This window comes from Tachypleus tridentatus, chromosome 7 (assembly GCF_004210375.1).
Source record: "Tachypleus tridentatus isolate NWPU-2018 chromosome 7, ASM421037v1, whole genome shotgun sequence".
Taxonomy (NCBI): domain Eukaryota; kingdom Metazoa; phylum Arthropoda; class Merostomata; order Xiphosura; family Limulidae; genus Tachypleus; species Tachypleus tridentatus.
Genome location: NC_134831.1, coordinates 191,612,991 through 191,631,971, shown reverse-complemented (window position 1 = coordinate 191,631,971; position 18,981 = coordinate 191,612,991). Strand labels below are relative to the sequence as shown.

Genomic DNA, 18,981 nt, shown 5'->3' with positions numbered 1-18,981 from the left:
GTGTATTATTATTTTACGATTTTCTGGTAAAAACTGGTTAGCCTTAATTATGGTGAGCTGAATACCACAGAAAAAGCATAACATACATCAGCTAACCAAATAAGTCAAAGAAGAGTCTTAGTGCTGACGTTAACAAGTGCGGTGGATAACCAAATGAGGTAATGGAGAAATTGAGGTCACAAAAACACGTGCTTCACTGAAGGAAAACTTCCAAGACTGAAAAACCAGAGAGTAAAAATGTACAGTTCCTATTATCAGTGAAAAACATACGTTATTGAATTGATAAAAGTCAGTAGTATATTTCTGATAATTAAAACACTTGTTGAGGATTGGATGAGATATTGGGTATCACTATGGAGAAAAGGTTAAAGGAGAAGAAGTAGTGACATCACCAAAGAAACTCAAGCCCTGGAATACAGATGCTTATTCTAACAGAACATGTGCAGGACTAAGGTCGACTGCCCTGGATTCTAGGCTTGCCCGGGAATTACTGACACTTTCCAAGAAGAAAGGTGCACCTAGTCTGAGAAATTAAAGACAAGAAGAATTTGTAAGATGTTGTAGTACTGTATATAATGTAGTTGAGCTAAGACTTTAATTATGTGCCAAAATTATGGTTTCTGTCCCACATGAAATATCACCAACATCCTGATTGCAGGCTTTAAAGAAGCAAGAATTGCAGTCAAGTCTGAATCCACTGCCTGATCCAGAGTTTCTGTGTCTTGTTAGTATCTCCCATAACTGCATAAAAGTATCTTGGAAATACATACATTATTTGTAAGAATTTGAAGCTGAACCCAAGCCTCACAAGACACTAATCTGTCAGAAAATGTCCCAGTGTGACAGAAGTTTGAACTGACTAAAAACGAGTTGTAAAAAATGTGGGAAAGAATTCGAAATAGGTTTATTTAGGTTAATAATTATGGGAATAAGTAGTAGCAAAAGAAGTAAGCATGGCTACAGCTAAAGGAGAAATGAAAATAGAGGAAGATGTATGAAGTGATAGATCCCACTTCTGTCAGTACTATAGGACAGTGCAACAGGCACTATATCATTCTTTCATGGTCAAACTGAGGAAAATATTGAAAATTTTATGGACTCAAACTAAAGGTAGATTTCAAACTCGAGTAGGTGCGGCTAAAGGTCAACAGTTCAAACACAAAACCACTGATATTCTTAAGTATAGTAATAAGTGACAAAGTTGGCATGGTAACTGACCTAATAGTTTGAAAAGAAATCAGAATAGAAGAAATAAACAAGAATATCCTGAATCCTAACGAAAAGTACAAGTAGTAGACGTAGGGATAGTAAAGAAAAAAGTAAAAATTAGGTAAATAATACTAAAATAAGATGAAATAGAGCGATAAAATATAAAATATTAGATAGGCAAACAACTATAGTTAAGTTGGGCAACAGAGTTCATAACAAGAGTTCCTGATTGAAGTAATGTGCAGGACGTTTAGCAAAATGAAAACGTCTTAATTAAACTAATAAGTATAGAATAACTACGCTTAAACCAATGCTTGATTACTGTAGTGTCCGTGAGATGTTTAATGTAAATAAAAGTATGAAACTTAGTTGAATGGACGGCAACTGCCTGTTGTAGAAACACACGTGTAGAAACGACGTTTCGGAACTTTTCCGCCTTTCTGCCTCAGGTCACTATGTCTGACTGACTAACTTAGTATTTTGGTTTAATATCTCACAGGGGCGTTCAGAATCTATTTGTTTGTTTTTTTTTAATTTCGCGCAAAGCTACTCGAGGGCTATCTGCGCTATTCATCCCTCGCTTAGCAATGTAAGACTAGAGGGAAAGCAGCTAGACATCACCGCCCACTGCCAACTCTTAGGCTACTCTTTTACCAACGAATAGTGGGATTGACTGTCACACTATAACGCCCTTACAGCTTTGGTTTGGTTTGTTTTGAATTTCGCGCAAAGCTATTCGAGGGCTATCTGTGCTAGCCGTCCCTAATTTAGCAGTGTAAGACTAGAGGGAAGGCAGCTAGTCATCACCACCCACCACCAATTCTTGGACTACTCTTTAACCAACGAATAGCGGGATTGATCGTCACATTATAACGCCCTCACGGCTGAAATGGCGATCATATTTGGTGTGGTGGGTATTTGAACCCGCGACACTCAAATTACGAGTCGAGTGCCCTAACCCATGTGGCCATACCAGATCTCAGAAACTGTTGTTGCTACTCAACCCCGCTTGCGAAATTAAGGTTTGGTCCTATTGGGGAGTGAAAGATAATAAAGCTGTGTAGGACTTAAAATATTTATTTATTAATTGTAACTAACTGAGATAGGTAAAAATACTACCTGATTAAATTGCTTAAGTCTTGTGCTGCATTCCGGTTGACATATAAAGTCAAGTAATGTTTGAAAATAGCACTTTAAGATCAAGCCAGTAAGTAGAAATTTAGATTTAGAAAATTATAGTTAGAATGAAAATGTATATAGCTTGAGCTTGACATGAAATTTAATACGGAAAGGCATATTTTCAGGACTTGGATTACAGGATTAAAAAATTTAAGGCAAATATTTTTGATGTGTTTGTGTGTGGGGAGGAGGAGTACCTGATAAAACCCACTTTCGTGGGAAGGGCGCTGAATAAAATTGTTCTAACCGTGTCCTGCGGACGTTGGAAGGACATAAAACACCAAGTTGATAGATACTTGGTATAAAACACAAGATTAATACACGTTGGTATAAGTGAACATCTTTAATTAACTAGGTTGGTGGTAAGTCTGTGGTAAAGCTGAAAAAGTCTGGTTGTAGTCTTAGAAGATATGATCGTCTTCTGAGGTTAAGTTATATTAGTACTGAAGAAGGAAATATTGGTAAAATTCGGTATCAGTCATATATAAATCACGTGAATGAAACGTTTGAATGAAGAGCAAGGAAAACTACGAAACACTCACGCGAATTGTTCTTCTGTCTAGGTTTCCTTGGAGACACGAGCCTGGGTTTCACAGTTCAACGTTTGGAAAAAGTCAGTGACTGTTGAAGCGTGAGTCTGTATGTGTTTTTAATGTGTTCTTCTTGGTATGGGGGGTTTGGGTAAACTTTTTGTGGGTTCAGGTTCTTCTTGATATGTGGGATCTGAGTGAACTTGTCTGTGGGTTCAGGTTCTTCTTGGTATGTGGGATCTGAGTGAACTTGTCTATGGGTTCAGGCTCTTCTTGGTATGTGGGATCTGAGTGAACTTGTCTGTGGGTTCAGGTTCTTCTTGGTATTTGGGATCTGAGTGAACGTGTCTGTGGGTTCAGGTTCTTCTTGGTATGTGGGATCTGAGTGAACTTGTCTGTGGGTTCAGGTTCTTCTTGACATGTGGGATCTGAGTGAACTTGTCTGTGGGTTCAGGTTCTTCTTGGTATGTGGGATCTGAGTGAACTTGTCTGTGGGTTCAGGTTCTTCTTGATATGTGGGATCTGAGTGAACTTGTCTGTGGATTCAGGTTCTTCTTGGTATGTGGGATCTGAGTGAACTTGTCTGTGGGTTCAGGTTCTTTTTGGTATGTGGGATCTGAGTGAACTTGTCTATGGGTTCAGGTTCTTTTTGGTATGTGGGGTCTGAGTGAACTTGTCTGTGGGTTGTTATTATCAACGAATAAAAGGAAGAATCTGTAGTAAATGTACTTGAGGAACAGGGAGAAGACACTGGCTATTATGTGTTAAGGGAAAAGACACTGACTATGCATGTGTTAAGGGAGGATATACTGACTATGCATGTGTTAAGGAAGTAGATACTATGTACGTGTTAAGGGAGGAGATACTGACTGTGCATGTCTTGAGGGGGAATACACTGTAAATGTATTTGTTAAGGGAGAAGGCACTGATAATGTATGTGTTGAGGGAGAATACACTGTTAATGTATGTGTTAAGGAAGGAGACTATGCATGTGTTAAGGACGGAGACACTGGCTATGTATGTGTTAAGGGAGGAGACACTGTCTGGGTATGTGTTAAGGGAGAAGACGCTGACTATATACGTGTTGAGGAAGAAGAGACTATGTATGTATTAAAAGAGAATACACTGGCTATGTATGTGTTAAGGGAGGAGACACTGTCTGGGTATGTGTTAAATTCTGAAGTATCATGGAGAAAAGTGGAGAAAAAAATGAAAATTTAAGTGAAACGTGAGGTCGTGCCTACTAATTGTGACACTTCATTTGCGACTCACTTATGACATACAGACGAATAAGTAAACAGTTATTTTGTATAACAATAGAAAATAATTTTTAACTATTATGAAGTGGGTATGGATTGTCAAAGCGAAAGATCATTTTGCTTTTAAGAAATACTCCCTTACAGAGAATGGTAAGTTTAATTCAGTGATACCATTACGGATGATGACTATGGATATTTTAGGTTCCCTACTCGCTTTCCATGCAGGAAAAAAATATTAGTTGTTGCTGATTACTTGACTGGATATCTGGAAACAATATGTTTACCAGATCAAAGAGCAGAAACTTTGAAAAGGAGTTCGTAAATAACGTTATAGTTGGGCATTTGCTAACACACAAAAGTATGCATTTCATTTTAAAATTAATAAAAGAAATCTATGAATTGTTGAGATTAAAATGAATTGAGATCACTGTTTGTCACCTAGTTGCTAACGGTCTAGGGAAAAAGTGTAATAGGACCTTCTTGTATACGATATTATGATGAGGATCAAAAGGAGATAGTTACACTTATTACCTATAGAAATGAAGGATTTTACACAAGAGAAAACATTCTAGTTACATTGTGGAGATATAATGTTACCTATAAATGGAATACTGCCACCTTAAAGGATGAATTACACTTTAAGTGAGGTCTTCAAAGCAGAAATGATGAGATAGTAGAAATCGCATTTAAGGTAACAAAGAAAAATTTGACTAAACCTTCTGAAAACATAGAGAAAGAGCCATAAGAAGAACGAGGTGAGCGAAATCAAATTTGGAGATAAACATATGAAACCACCTGCTGTTAACAAATGAAACAAAAAATGTTAAATTATTATAAGGATTGTTCACCGTAGTGAAACAAGATGGTAACTTTGACATTAAAGAACTTTATGGTCAAAATAAACAGATAACCCACATTAACTATTATTATTATTATTAACTATTTAAGCCAAGATTCACTTTGCTGCAAGTTTTTAACATTTCTTTGCTCTCTCTGTTGTAAAGAAAATTTAGTCATTTCAAGTGATTTTTTCTTTATTAAAATAAAAATTTTAACAATTAGGTTTGTTTTGAATTTCGCGCAAAGCTACACGAGGGCTATCTGCGTTAGCCATCTCTAATTTAGTAGTGTAAAACTAGAAGGGACGGTCTGGCATGGCCAAGCGCGTAAGGCGTGCGACTCGTAATCCGAGGGTCGCGGGTTCGAGCCCGCGTTGCGCCAAACATGCTCGCCCTCCCAGCCATGGAGGCGTTATAATGTGACGGTCAATCCCACTATTCGTTGGTAAAAGAGTAGCCCAAGAGTTGGCGGTGGGTGGTGATGACTAGCTGCCTTCCCTCTAGTCTTACACTGCTAAATTAGGGACGGCTAGCACAGATAGCCCTCGAGTAGCTTTGTGCGAAATTCCAAAACAAACAAACAAAAACTAGAAGGAAGGCAGCTACTCGTCACCATCGACCGCTAACTTTTGGGCTACTCTTTTTACCAACGAATAGTGGGATTGAACGTCACATTATAACGCCCCCACGCGAAAAGGGCGAGTATGTTTGGTGCAACGGAGATTCTAACCCACGACTCTAAGTCGAGCGCCTAAACCGCCACTATGAAACACAAAACTACGTCATTCTGTTGCATTTTTATCTGTAAACTATTTCTATTTAACGAAAATAACATTTATTTTGGTTTTATTATTTGTGTATTTATTAACTGAATAAAAAACAAACCACCTTATTTTACATTTTTCCTCTCTTTTTACTTTTCTAGGTAAAAGGTAAAAGATCCTTTCCTTGATAGTTTATTCTGTTTATTTTTTATTGTTCTGCGTTTAAAAAAACAATAATTATTTCTTAATATTTCTCCGAGTCTTTTCAGTCAAGCTTAAAACTGCTCAACTATTTCGACGGTTTTTTGCACGCTCTTTGACCAGGCATGGCTCAACTCGTATTCTGAGGGTCGCGAGTTCGAATACCCATCACACCAAACATACAAGCCTTTTCAGTAGAGGAGGCGTTATAATGCGACGGCCAATTTCACTATTAATTGGTAAAAGAGTAGCCCAAGAGTCGTCGGTGGTTGGTGATAACTAGTTTTCTTCATTCGAATTTTACGCTGCTAAATTATGGACAGCTAGCGCAGATAATCATCGTATAGTTTCACGTGAAATTCAAACTGCTGTCTCTTTTGCCTTTCTGGTACAAAAGAAATGTATTCATGTCAAACGATTTTTTTTCTCTTAAAACAGTCCATGTTTTGATATTCTGAAAGCATAAATGTATTTATTTTCGTTTGTTGTCTGTTCACTACCTGAAATTTACGAAAACAATTGTTATTTTGTTGTCTTCACTCTATGTTAATTAACTGACGAGTAAAATTTTATAATATATTTCACACATTTCTAATATACAACAGATTGAGGCATTCCCCTAAACGTTTTCAGATCTTTGTAGTTTAAATAAGGGAATAAAATGACATATGTATCTATGTCCCATTGCAGTTTTCGTTTATAACACTTTATATAAATGTATTTCCTTGACACTACTCGTATATAAAACTGTATATAAATGTATTTCTTTGACATTACTCGTAAATAACACTTTATATAAATGTATTTCCTTGACACTACTCGTCAAGTTAACGAAAGTAGTATTTTTTCTGTTCTTCATAGTGAATAGCCCTTAGTGACACGGCGATATGTCTTCAGATTTACAACGCTGGGAACTGCATTTCGATACATCAGACGGGAAGAGCACAGATAACACATTGTAGCTTTGTTCTTAATTACAAACAAACAGACGTAGGGAATACCAGTAGTAACCTTCCTTTTTCCAGTGGCCCGCCATGGCCAAGCGTGTTAAGGCGTGCGACTCGTAATCTGAGGGTCACGGGTTCGCATCCCTGTCTCGCCAAACATGCTCGCCCTTTCAGCTGTGGGGGCGTTATAATGTGACGATCAATCTCACTATTCGTTGGTAAAAGAGTAGCCCAAGAGTTGGCGGTGGGTGGTGATGACTAGCTGCCTTTCCTCTGGTCTTACACTGCTAAATTAGGGACGGCTAGCACAGATAGCCCTCGAGTAGCTTTGTGCGAAATTCAAAAACAAACTTTCCTTTTCCAGTGAAAAGTAAAATACAATAAAATATCCTCAAGTAGAGGTAGTAAACAGACAGAAATATCTTACCCAATTATTAAAATAAAAATTTTACTGAGGGAGAAATTAATTTTAAATTATTAAATTTCCTTTATACTAGAGATAGCAAAGAAACGCCAAAAACTTCAAACATTGTTAAATTGGTTTGATAATACAGGAAAATCAAGAACATTAGTAACTGTTTTGGAGCCTAACATAATTAAAATGATCGACTCGCAATCTTCGGGTTGCAGGTTTGAATCCCCGCTACCAAACATGATAGTCACGGGGGTCTTATAATATAATGAGCAACCACTCTATTTATTGGTAAGAGAGTAGCTCAAAAGTTGGCGGTGGTTGGTGTTAACTAGTTGCTTTCTCCCTTATCTTTCACTATTAAATGAAGGAAAACTAATACAGATAGCCCTCATGTAGCTTTGCGCGAAATTAAAAATAAGCCGAACCAATTACTGTTTGACGAAAAATGTTAAAAAAAAATAGGTTCATGAATATTAAATTTAAGATGGAATGTATATGTATACTTCAGCTTAAATACATAGAGATTAGGAAATGTAAAATAGGTATAGTAAGTTATAGTTTGGTTAAGTAAAAAGTAAAAGAAAAGATATGTTGTTTTCGTAAACAGACAGACAGTAAAAATACCACAATATGCCTGAATTCCTCAAACTTAAAATACAGATATGTAAAATACGTTAGTGAAATACCTGAAATTAGTTTATATTACAAACAGTGATAAGACAGAAAATAAAAGTAGAATATATGCTACAGTGTTACTTTTTAGACAAAGTTACTCAGTGGGCTCTCTATTGATATCGAAACTAAGTTTGTAAGTCCGCAGATATACCGCTGTTCCACTTATTTCGGAAAGTTAACACATTGAAAACGACAATAAAATAACCGTTGTCTTCATATATTTCATCTAGTAAACAGACAGAAACCTAAAGATATACCCTTGCATTTCTCAAATATTAAAATAGAGAGTGTGAAAGGGAAACCAATCACTTGAAATTTTTTTTTTTACACTAGATAGGGAATAAAGACTCCGAATAAACATTAATAACAAGTAGAAGGATTAAACTCGACTAAAAACACTTGGAGAGATATTGGGAAATACTTATTGTCTTCCTAGACTTCACGTAGAAACAGGCTAAACAGATAAAAATATACGTTAAAAAGTGTCTGATTTATTTATTGAAATACGTAAAGTAATTCCCCCCGCTGTGGCACAGCGGCATGTCGGCGGACTTTCAACGCTAGAAACCGGGTTTTAATAACTGTGGTGGGCAAAGCGCAGATAGCTCATTGTGTAACTTTGTGCGTGATTACAAAAACAAGAACTTAAAGTAGTCATACTAAAAAGTGAAGACAGAGAAGGAAACTTCAAATCTTACTCATTTGTTAAGAAAGGGCCCGGCCCGGCCCGGCCAGGTGGATAAGGCACTCGAGTCATAATCCGAGGGTTGCGGATTCGAATCCCCGTCACATCAAACATGCTTGCTCTTTCAGCTGTGGGGTATTATAATATGACGATTAATCCCACTATTCGTTGGTAAAAGAGTGTGTTTGTGTTTTTCTTATAGCAAAGCCACAAAGGGCTATCTGCTCAGCCCACCGAGGGGAATCGAACCCCTGATTTTAGCGTTGTAATGGTAAAAGAGTAACCCAAGAATTGGCGGTGGGTTGTGATGACTAGCTGCCTTCCCTTTAGTCTTACACTGCTAAATTAGGGACGGCTATCGTAGGTAGCCCTCATGTAACTTTGCGCGAAATTAAACAAAAAATCAAACTGTTAAGAAAGAGAGAAATATAAACCAAAATAAATGCTGTTTTGTAAACTATAAATAATAAACAAAAATAAAATCTAATAAAATACTGACATATTTCGTAATTCTTAAAATAAGCATTGTATTAAAGAACAAAAGCCATTTAAAATTATTGTATTTTCTCTACAGCAAAGAAACTTTACTTACTTGCAGAAGCAGAAAACTAAATACTAACTTCGTTGACTTTAAATAATAAAGAAACAAAAAACATAAATGGAATGCCTTTATAAGTATTCAATCTGGAAGCTGAGGGGGAACAACGATATGAATCATATTTGAAATATCTAAAGATTAGGAAATGCCAGTGAGGTTAATTAAGGAGTAAAGGAAAATAAATATTGTTTTCTTAAAGTAGCGATATTGAATAGAAAAGACAAGAGAAATATCATAATTAGGCTTAATTTATGAATCTGAGATCACACAGATGAAAAAAAGCTTAGAGTAATACCTGAAATTATTGTGTATTATAAAAAGTAATAAAAGACGTTGTGATGGAAATAATACCGTCTTGGCCAAAGTGTTTGAATAACTTTTTGATTTTGGTTGCATACGTGAGTAGTTCTTAAGCAAGCGCACCCCGCATGGCTAGGTGGTTAGGGCGCTTGACTCTTAATCTGGAGGTGGATTCGGGCTCGAATCCTTGTCACACCAAATATGCTAGCCCTTTCAGCTATGGAAGCGTTATAAAGTGACGGTCAATCCCACTATTTGTTGGTAAAAGAGTAGTCCGAAAGTTGAAGGTGGGTGGTGATGACAAGCTGCCTTTTTTTTTTGGTCTTACACTGCTAAATTAGGGACTGATAGCGCAGATAGCTCTCGTGTGGCTGTGAACGAAATTCAAAACAAACAAATTAAGCGAATACTCGACTACCAACAAATAAGCTGGCGTATGATTGGACAAACATGTACGAATTATTATTCTGGGCTATGAAAGCTCTTTTCAGCACTGTTCATACATGTTTAAAAGTATTGTCATTGTAATTTGAGTTTTCTCTATATATTCTTATTAATAAGAATGAAAATTTACCATCTTGTGTTACGTACCAAACAACTTAATGTCTTAAAGGTCTATCGTTTTAAATTTGATTTTTCATTACTTTTGTGTGTATTTTTTCAAATTCTTATTTATATCTCTAATACCATTAGCAATAAAAACGTAACAAAATTAAAATATTATACTGTTACTGAACGAATAACTCGAATATCGTTTCCGGAAAACAAAATAATAGCATAAAGATGTGTGTGTGTATGCATTTGTATGATAATCTAATCTGTATAGTGACCCATACCTCTCTCTGTTGGGTTATAACTTGTAAACTGGCAGTGTAATATTCTACAAGTAGTATTCGAATTCTCATATTTTTGCGCTTTTATTTTTATATAAAAGAAACCAACTGTCTCACGTGATGTGAACATATATAACGAGTACTGCGCAGGGGCAAGCCCCTTGAGTACTCTAATCTCTAGTACAGGCGGCGGTAGAGAGATTGTCAGAGCGTCCCGTAATGTGTAAATTTCCATATGATAGTTTTTGGTTTTTCCCTGCTAACTAGACCAGAGAGTTAACTATAGGTAAAACGATGGCAGAAGAAAAGTCGTGCACCATTATTCGGAAATTTAACACCGAAACTGCAGAGAGACCTTCGTGGAAAATATCCCATAAAACGGTGGGTAAACTTGTGTTTTGTGTCACATATTCTATGAATTGAAAATGTGTTTCTTTCATACTGCTCTGTCTAGCTTTGTTTGTAGCCGTCAATAAGGAAAGCGTGAAACGTGGAAATAATAGAATTATATATAGTATACTCAGTTTTCGAGAAGGTTCTTTACATGTTAAGACGTGTGAAACCAACAACAGGCATTTTACACGTCACATAAGGCGTATTTTGCATCATGGATTCTATTACCGGAATTAACTATTTCATGTAGACTTTGACCCGGTACTAAACCGGCGTAAGAATGTCAAAAGATAATCAAGTTGTTGTAATCTTTCAGGGACTTTTAGATAGTAAAACCAATGTTGCTCTGAAAGCAGTTATCTCTGATCACGTGCTTCATATATTACTTAAAGAAATCTCGTGATATTAATAAAAACCTTTCTCTATCATTGGCGAGAAGACTTCATGTTTTTTCTCATTGTAAGTTTACATACTTAAAATGCTGAAATAGGAGGCTCAGTTCCCTTTGGTGGACAGCATTATAACTGACTCTGTCTTTACTCTATAGAAAAAAAACAACCAGACACATTTACAGAGACTGTTAAACAAACTAAAATTAGTTTTTAATTCAGGTCATGTTTCCGTGTTTATCTCGTTAGTCAATCATTTCTTTTACGCGTGATAAATATTTGATTTTTTTAGTTCACGAAGATGTCTACCACACGTAAATAGATACTTAATTTGTAGGGTTTTCTGATTGAAATCACGTGCTTAACGACACTTATTTAGACTATAATATAAAACTTTGCCAACTGCTTCGGATGATGTTAATATCAATAAACTGGGCCTGACAACCAATACTCTAAATAATAATAAAAAATTTGCATAAATTGCTAATGATATATATTTTTAATTACATTATTGGAAATATATGTCCAATTGTATAAAGAGACTAAGCACGTTATAATAAAATGATTGCTTTTAATTGCAAAAAAAGAAAAAGATTCCACTTAAATCTGTTAAGTTCAAAGCAAACTCTTTTTCCTTCCATGCTTTCCATGGTCTGTCTACTGCTAAAGCGTGTCAACAGTCTTATCACACAGGGATCCATAGATATTGCGAATGGTAACCAGAATAGTGTGAATATCAGTTTTATTCTCCGGGTGCTTGAGGTAAATAAAGATTCAACTAATATGTTGTGGAGGAAAGTTGTGCTCACGTGGCTTGTATCGCTTTCCCAAACCGTAATCCTTGTTGATTGGTGCATAGTGTACGAGGATGGCTTTTACCCTTGACCTTTATGTTTGCGGATTCTCGCTTGTTACAAGACACTCTACTTTATTTATCATGGCTGTGGTATGACTTACTGCATGACTTTTATTGTATAGTTGATTTACATGTTTCTTTCTTCTACTACTATTAAATAGAAAATATGTCTCTAAATTGGAAATTATGGATTTCCAATCTGAACACAACTGTAGATCTCAATATGTGAACGTGTTGCGTCGAGAAGGACTCCTACTTACCTTTTCCAAAAGTTATCGTGTTTTGGTTTCATTACAAAGAAATATTAACACTATTTTTGTATAGGATGTCTGTGTTTGTTTTAACACAAACGTGCTTTATAGAAGATCGAATTCCGAGCTTTAACACTGTGAGTCTATAAACATTCCACTGATCCACTACTATAGAAGATCATGAGGAAACAATATACTAGTATAAAATATTAATAATACGGTAATACAGAGTGTTATACCTAAATATTAATAATACGGTAGTACAGAATATTATAACCAAATATTAATAATATGGTAGTACAGAATGTTATAACTAAATATTAATAATGTGGTAGTACAGAATATTATAACCAAATATTAATAATATGGTAGTACAGAATGTTATAACTAAATATTAAGAATCTGGTAAAACAGAATGTTATAACTAAATGTTAAAAATATGGTAGAACAGAATATTGTAACTAAATATTAAGAATCTGGTAGAACAGAATGTCATAACTAAATATCAGTATGGTAATACAGAATGTTATAACAAAATATTAACAATATAGTTGTACATAATATTTTAATTTAAGAAAATTATATATATTTCTGAGCGCCATTTTTTACTTGCTGGTCTAACATAATCGTTAAGATATGCACAATTATAAGATTTCGCATCACATATGTATGTGTTTGGAGAGTAACCGAAGAGGTGGAATGCATAATTGGACGAAAATCACGTGACCACATATTCTTAAAGAATGTACATGTTCCGATACCATCACAACGAATGCATTCATAATAACAATCACCGTTCTGATTCTCACCACCGTTCGTTATGTTGTCCTCATTGAATCGAGGTTTTGTTCTAACGTTCCTTGCTAGTTTTTTACTCTCTTACGCAAATACGTTTAATGTATTAGGTTTGCTACAGTAATTCCGTTGTAAAGATGTAAACCAATCTCATACCCTCATTCACCACAAGCCTGACGAATGGTAAACACCGTTAAGTACTCATTACAACTTGACAGTACGTATTTCAAATGGTCCACATTAGTAATTAAATAATAATAAAGTTTTACTTTGCACTCTTACTGTTTCAGTTGATCATTTACAAATAAAATAAAAATATGTCAAATGGAGACGATAATATAATCTAGAATAAATGTATGTAAGTAATATCTCCATAAAGACAATGCAAGAACTGTGACGAAATCCTTCCTTTACACATAGGTATAAATTACTTGTTATTATTATTTAAACGGTTAATGACCTCTAGCTATTATGCACAACAAACCAAGTTAAAAAAACATACTGATTTAAAACACCATTCATGCCGTTGAGATTTCTTTCTGTCAGTAGTTATGTAAAACTGGTTGTCCACAAGTCTTTCTTTCCAAACACATTTAATTGTAAATTAATTGTAGTTAAATGTTACCTTCCACTTCTACAATAGTTGGTTGGTTGAAGTTAAGAACAAATCAACACTATGGACTATCTGTATTCTGCCCACCACGGTTATTGAAACTCGGATTGTAGCGTTGTAAGTCCGCATACATACAGCTAGAGTTTTTAATATTTCAAAGCGGATGGCTATATTATCAATTACAATAAGTTAGAAAATTATTTTATGTCAGTAGAGACAATTTCTGCACTATCTATATTTGTACTAAATTTGGAAAATATCTTTCTTGGAATTTTCAACATATCTTAGAGTAGACAAAGTGAGTGAAACTTCGTCGAAATTTTTATATTGAAGAAGAGATGGTACAATTTAAAACCAGCCTAGTTAGTATGTTCCATTCTTACACACTGTTTGGTTTTGAGAGTGAAATGCATGCTATTCTTTGATTGATTATTTGGGCAGAGTATTCATTCTACAAAGTTTCAAAACGCATACTGTTTGAAAATAAAACAGATGTGTTAATTGCGATTATTACTGTAGCCTAATGCTTAAGGAAATGATAAAATAAGAAGGTTTGTGTGATTTTTTGTTCATGTTTGGTGTAATTCGGTTTTAGTTTGTTAAAAACATTGTACGATATCAGTGAATTATTTACACGAGCTGAGTAGACAGTTTTCGTTTGGTCTAGCCTATAACAGCTTATTTAACTATTTTATGTCACAAAAATCGATCTTCAAATTTTAACGTTATATATGCCTTTTTAAGTTTACCGGATGTTTTAAGTAGAAAAACTTAATTACGAAAGTACTTAATACTATAGTGGTCTAGTAAAATCAATAAGGCATATTCACAGACGCATGAAAATCAATGCCCAACATGCAAACCAACCAAAATATTTGTGTGTAGTCAACAGCAAATATGAGCTGATGTCACAGAATTTAAAATTAAAAGCAGATATAACTCCGTTGAACCTGTTGAATATCTCGGTTAGACATTTTAATTAATATATAATTGTCATTTATTTAAAGATTTCTGAATTTTTTTAACCCAATCACATATTTCATATATTTATTAAAATATTTATAAGTTTATGTCAGAAACACTTAATGTATATTTCAAAAATAATTCAGGCACTGAAGCTTGATTATTTTAACCATGCTTAAAATAAAATTACCTCATAGTGACTACAAGGCACTTTCACACCAATGATATGCTTATTACTTTTCACTATGATATAGATCCAGTTTGTCTCTCTTTGATTGACTTATGTTCAAGATTACCAGTGAAGAAAGGGTTTATCCGAAACTAGTATAACACACGTTGATCAAAGTGTAGACTCAGCTGGATCTCTCTTGATCTTAAACACTTTCAAAGCACTAAGTTTATCTTTTAAGATAAAATTAGAAAACTTCAATGGGGAAGTCCCTGTACTGATAAGCAATCTAACAATATGAGGACACATTGACAAGGTGTAAACTATAAGATATTTGTGTTAGAAAAAAACTACTTTCTCTTCCTAATCAATAGCACAACAGAAATATATCATTAATGCTGTGGGAATTATTTTTCCACATTTAATATAGGTTTACGTTTGGTTTTAATGGCTGATATTTGTAACTGCAGGTGTTGTCAGTCAACACTCTACATAGGTTATTAATTATAGTTTTTCATTTCTCTCACAGTCCCTACCAGTTCTAAGTCATTCTGCAAAATCACCTAAAACTACACTTATTAGTTTTTGTTATTACATACGCATTTGTTAACTGATAATAGCAGAATAAAAATTAAAAATAAACTAGCCTTTTTGGTTATTATAATTAAAATATATAAATCATTTGAAGAATTTTACGTGATAATGTATCTCTGACGAGTTCCCAATTTATTATATTACGTATTTCAATTTGAAATAGCGTAGAAGTGAATTCTTTTTTTAAGTTTTGATTTTAGAAGTTAATTAAATGTTAATATGTGTCAAATTTATATTTGCAAACAAGATTAATACACATGGTTTTCTTTCTTAACACAAATATATTTTAATATGCAAGTAATAATACAATTTATAGTAATGATTATTAAAAATAATAATTGATTTACAAGTGTTTTACAAACTTACAAACAATAAAGAGTTTGGAATTTTTGGTCTGGAATTGGATATTTTATCAGCGGTTCCCGATGAACGAATAAATATCGAATTGGTATCGGTACAGTTCACTTAACGGCTAGTTAACTAGCTCTTGCTGATTATGCGTGAGTTTTTTACAGCCAAAGTTATACGACGTCTTCGTAGAAATATTAACATCCGATGGTGGTCTGCTGAAATTAAGCGGTTTGTGATGTTCGATGTCTATAAACGTTCCTGGCCAATTATCTATGGTTTTTCCGATTAATAACTACCGAGGTTTATAGTATACTAACTGCAGTAAACCAATAATATAAACTGTCTCTTGGCGTGTCGATTTATAAACTTTAGATGAAGTTCTCGAAAGTTCAGTTGATCACAATATTTGACGATAAGCTAGTGGTTTCGTAAAACATATGTTGTTGATTCTAACACTCGATAATTTTCTATAAATTTAGGGAATAGGCGAAATTTCGCAATACACATTTAACAGTATAAGTTACATGAATTTCTAAATATATATTTAACTAAAATAAACATCGATATTAAAATAAATATATAGTAGTAAATCCGTGACAAGCTCATGAAAAAAGTGACAAATGGTAACTTTGCTTTCAACAAGTGATCTCTGACGTAATCAGAGCGTGTTTTGAAAGCCGCTTGTCTTTCCTACAACTCTCTCAGAAAACAGCTTATTTTATAACGAATTGAACGGTATAAAGTAATTCTGATTAAGATAAATATACAGTGAGATTTGTTATTTGGAAAGAATATTTGTTGAAAAACTGACTTTCGGCCGTCAGTTGTTCTAATGTGTTTCTTCACGAACAATTCCGATAGTCAGATTAATAATCGAGTGAATGACCTCAATCAAGCGGAAAAAGCAATCGAGGCATAATAGTTATTCCAGCTCTTCAGAAGAGTCAAAGTAGTAGGTGGTTCGTGGTAACAACAGCAGGGCTATCTGCAAAAATATACAAAATGAAAAAATAATAATTGTTTGTTTGTTTTGAATTTTCGCACAAAACTACTCGAGGGCTATCTGCATTAGCCATCCCTACTTTAGAAGTGAAAGAGTAGACGGAAGGCAGCTAGTCATCACTACCCACCGCCAACTCTTGTGCTACTCTTTTACCAACGAATAGTGGGATTGAGCGTCACATTATAACGCCCCCACGGCTGAAAGGGCGAGCATGTTTGGTTTCTTTACTCACAGATTTCAATTGTTTGAAGTCTACTTTGAAAATCGTGTTTTATTTTATCTCCAGTCGTCTTTATAATACTTGGATTATTTTCGATTGAAAATTACTACCGAAGTGTCATAAGAATTATTATGGGTCAACTTTCTTGAATAATTAGTTCCCGCACTGTTTTTTTATGCTTTTTAAAATATAGTGCTACCGCTTATACACAGCTAATGGTAGAAACAACCACTGCCAGAATATATTTATTTTGTTGTTTTGTTATTAGAAATGGTCTTAGAATATCACCAGTAATAGAACTAAGAATTTCACTAGTAACTGGTAAATTAACCATTGATCTTTTTGCTGGACAGCTCTTTACATAATTCTCTTTCTTCAGTAATAGTTTTTATTGATCAACTATTTTGGTTCAGCTACACCTAAATGCTCATTTCACATTGCATGATTTGGTTTCTCTAATACTGTGTGTTTACATTCTTTTGGGAGCAGTATTTGACCTTCACTACCAATAGCTTCATTCGAGTTTAGTTATTTCTGGTTCCTGTAACATGACTTCATTACAGCATTTATTTAAACTCTCATCTCGTAACTGTAATTTAATTATTAGTTATCGGTCCGTAGTCCCTATTTTACTAACAGATAACAATTATTCGTTATTTGTATTATTTAATTCGTAATTTATTTTTCACTAACTTCCATCTCTGTTTTAGAGCTTTCTCTAATCTGATTTGTTATGGCTACGTATTACTCTTGGTACTGGTGTATTTTGTAACCAGACCATTTTGTCTCATTATCCAGTTAAAATGGATGTGGGACACCATCCGCCATCTTTATGACTATTTCAACTTCAAGAATTTGACATTTCATTATGTCTTTAGCTAACTGTCTGACTTGCCCACTTATTACCACTTGTTATAAAAATGTGTTTGAAATGACTTTTCAGTGTTCAATACAACACAGTACATTTCACATTCTCTCTTAGTCTTTTTATTCCTAGAGAATTTTAAATATCTGTCCAACTTGGTTAAATAAAAAAAATATATTGGTGGAGGTTTCTTATTTCTCTCCCTTTTTACAAACTCATTTTTTGGGAGTGCCGATCTAGTTTTGTTTGTGGTAATTAGCTCTACTAACTTGACTGTTGCCTACTTTTAGCCACTATGTTCCCTCGTCACCTATTTTCCGCTAATGTCATCGTCTTACTGACTTTCTGGTCTTTAGCCGTATTATTAACTTTATTGGTAATTTTGTCAAAAATTAATCTTGAAACATATATCAAATTTGCAATTTTGTAAGCATTTGCAATGCAGTTAAAATCTTTGATTCATTTAAATAACAGTTCATGCAGCATTGTTCTGATCTCTTTAAATGTCTCATTTATAATTTTTTTCTATTTTCTGAACCTTTTGCGATAAGTCTCTAGACGTAACTCATACATCTTTAAAATAGCTGATTTCAAAACATCATACATTAATATTTGCCCTCACGCTTATTGTATGCTGCTAATACTTTTTCAGATTGTGCCTGAAGTAGTTTCCACACCATATCTTATGGTTGCCATTCCTCATTTCTTGTGATTAAAAAAATAACAACAGATAAAATACATCTACATATTTCCATTTTGCAAAATTTAGACAATTGCGCTCAAGTACTTTTGTACATGTCAGCCCTATAACAGCATTATCCTACCTTCCACTCTTCATGAACTTGAATTATCTCTGCTTACACTTATCTTTTAACTCTAGATCTAAACGATTTTCTCAGATTATATTCCCAAACATTTATTTTCAGCTTCCAAGTGTTTACTCTAATATTATAAACATATCATTTCTAGCTGTACTATAGCAAGTTCTAAATTATTATCATGATAACCTTAGTATTTGCACTAAACTCAATGTTAGAAAAATTATCTATAGTACCCATCTCAATTAAAACTCCAAATACCTCATC

At 34.3% G+C, this 18,981-nt stretch overlaps 1 protein-coding gene across 2 annotated transcripts in view; it reads left to right on the top strand.

Annotated features, from left to right (window-relative positions):
- The first annotated feature begins 10,561 nt into the window (after nucleotides 1-10,561).
- LOC143257560 (four and a half LIM domains protein 2-like) overlaps nucleotides 10,562-18,981 on the top strand; it is a 101,171-nt gene continuing 92,751 nt past the window's right edge. Inside the window, exon 1 of one of the 2 annotated variants that reach the window (XM_076516427.1) lies at nucleotides 10,562-10,815. In XM_076516427.1, the coding sequence (XP_076372542.1) occupies nucleotides 10,729-10,815 (87 nt within the window). In that variant the 5' untranslated portion in view covers nucleotides 10,562-10,728. The remainder of the gene's footprint in view (nucleotides 10,816-18,981) is intronic. The other variant, XM_076516429.1, reaches the window with a different exon arrangement.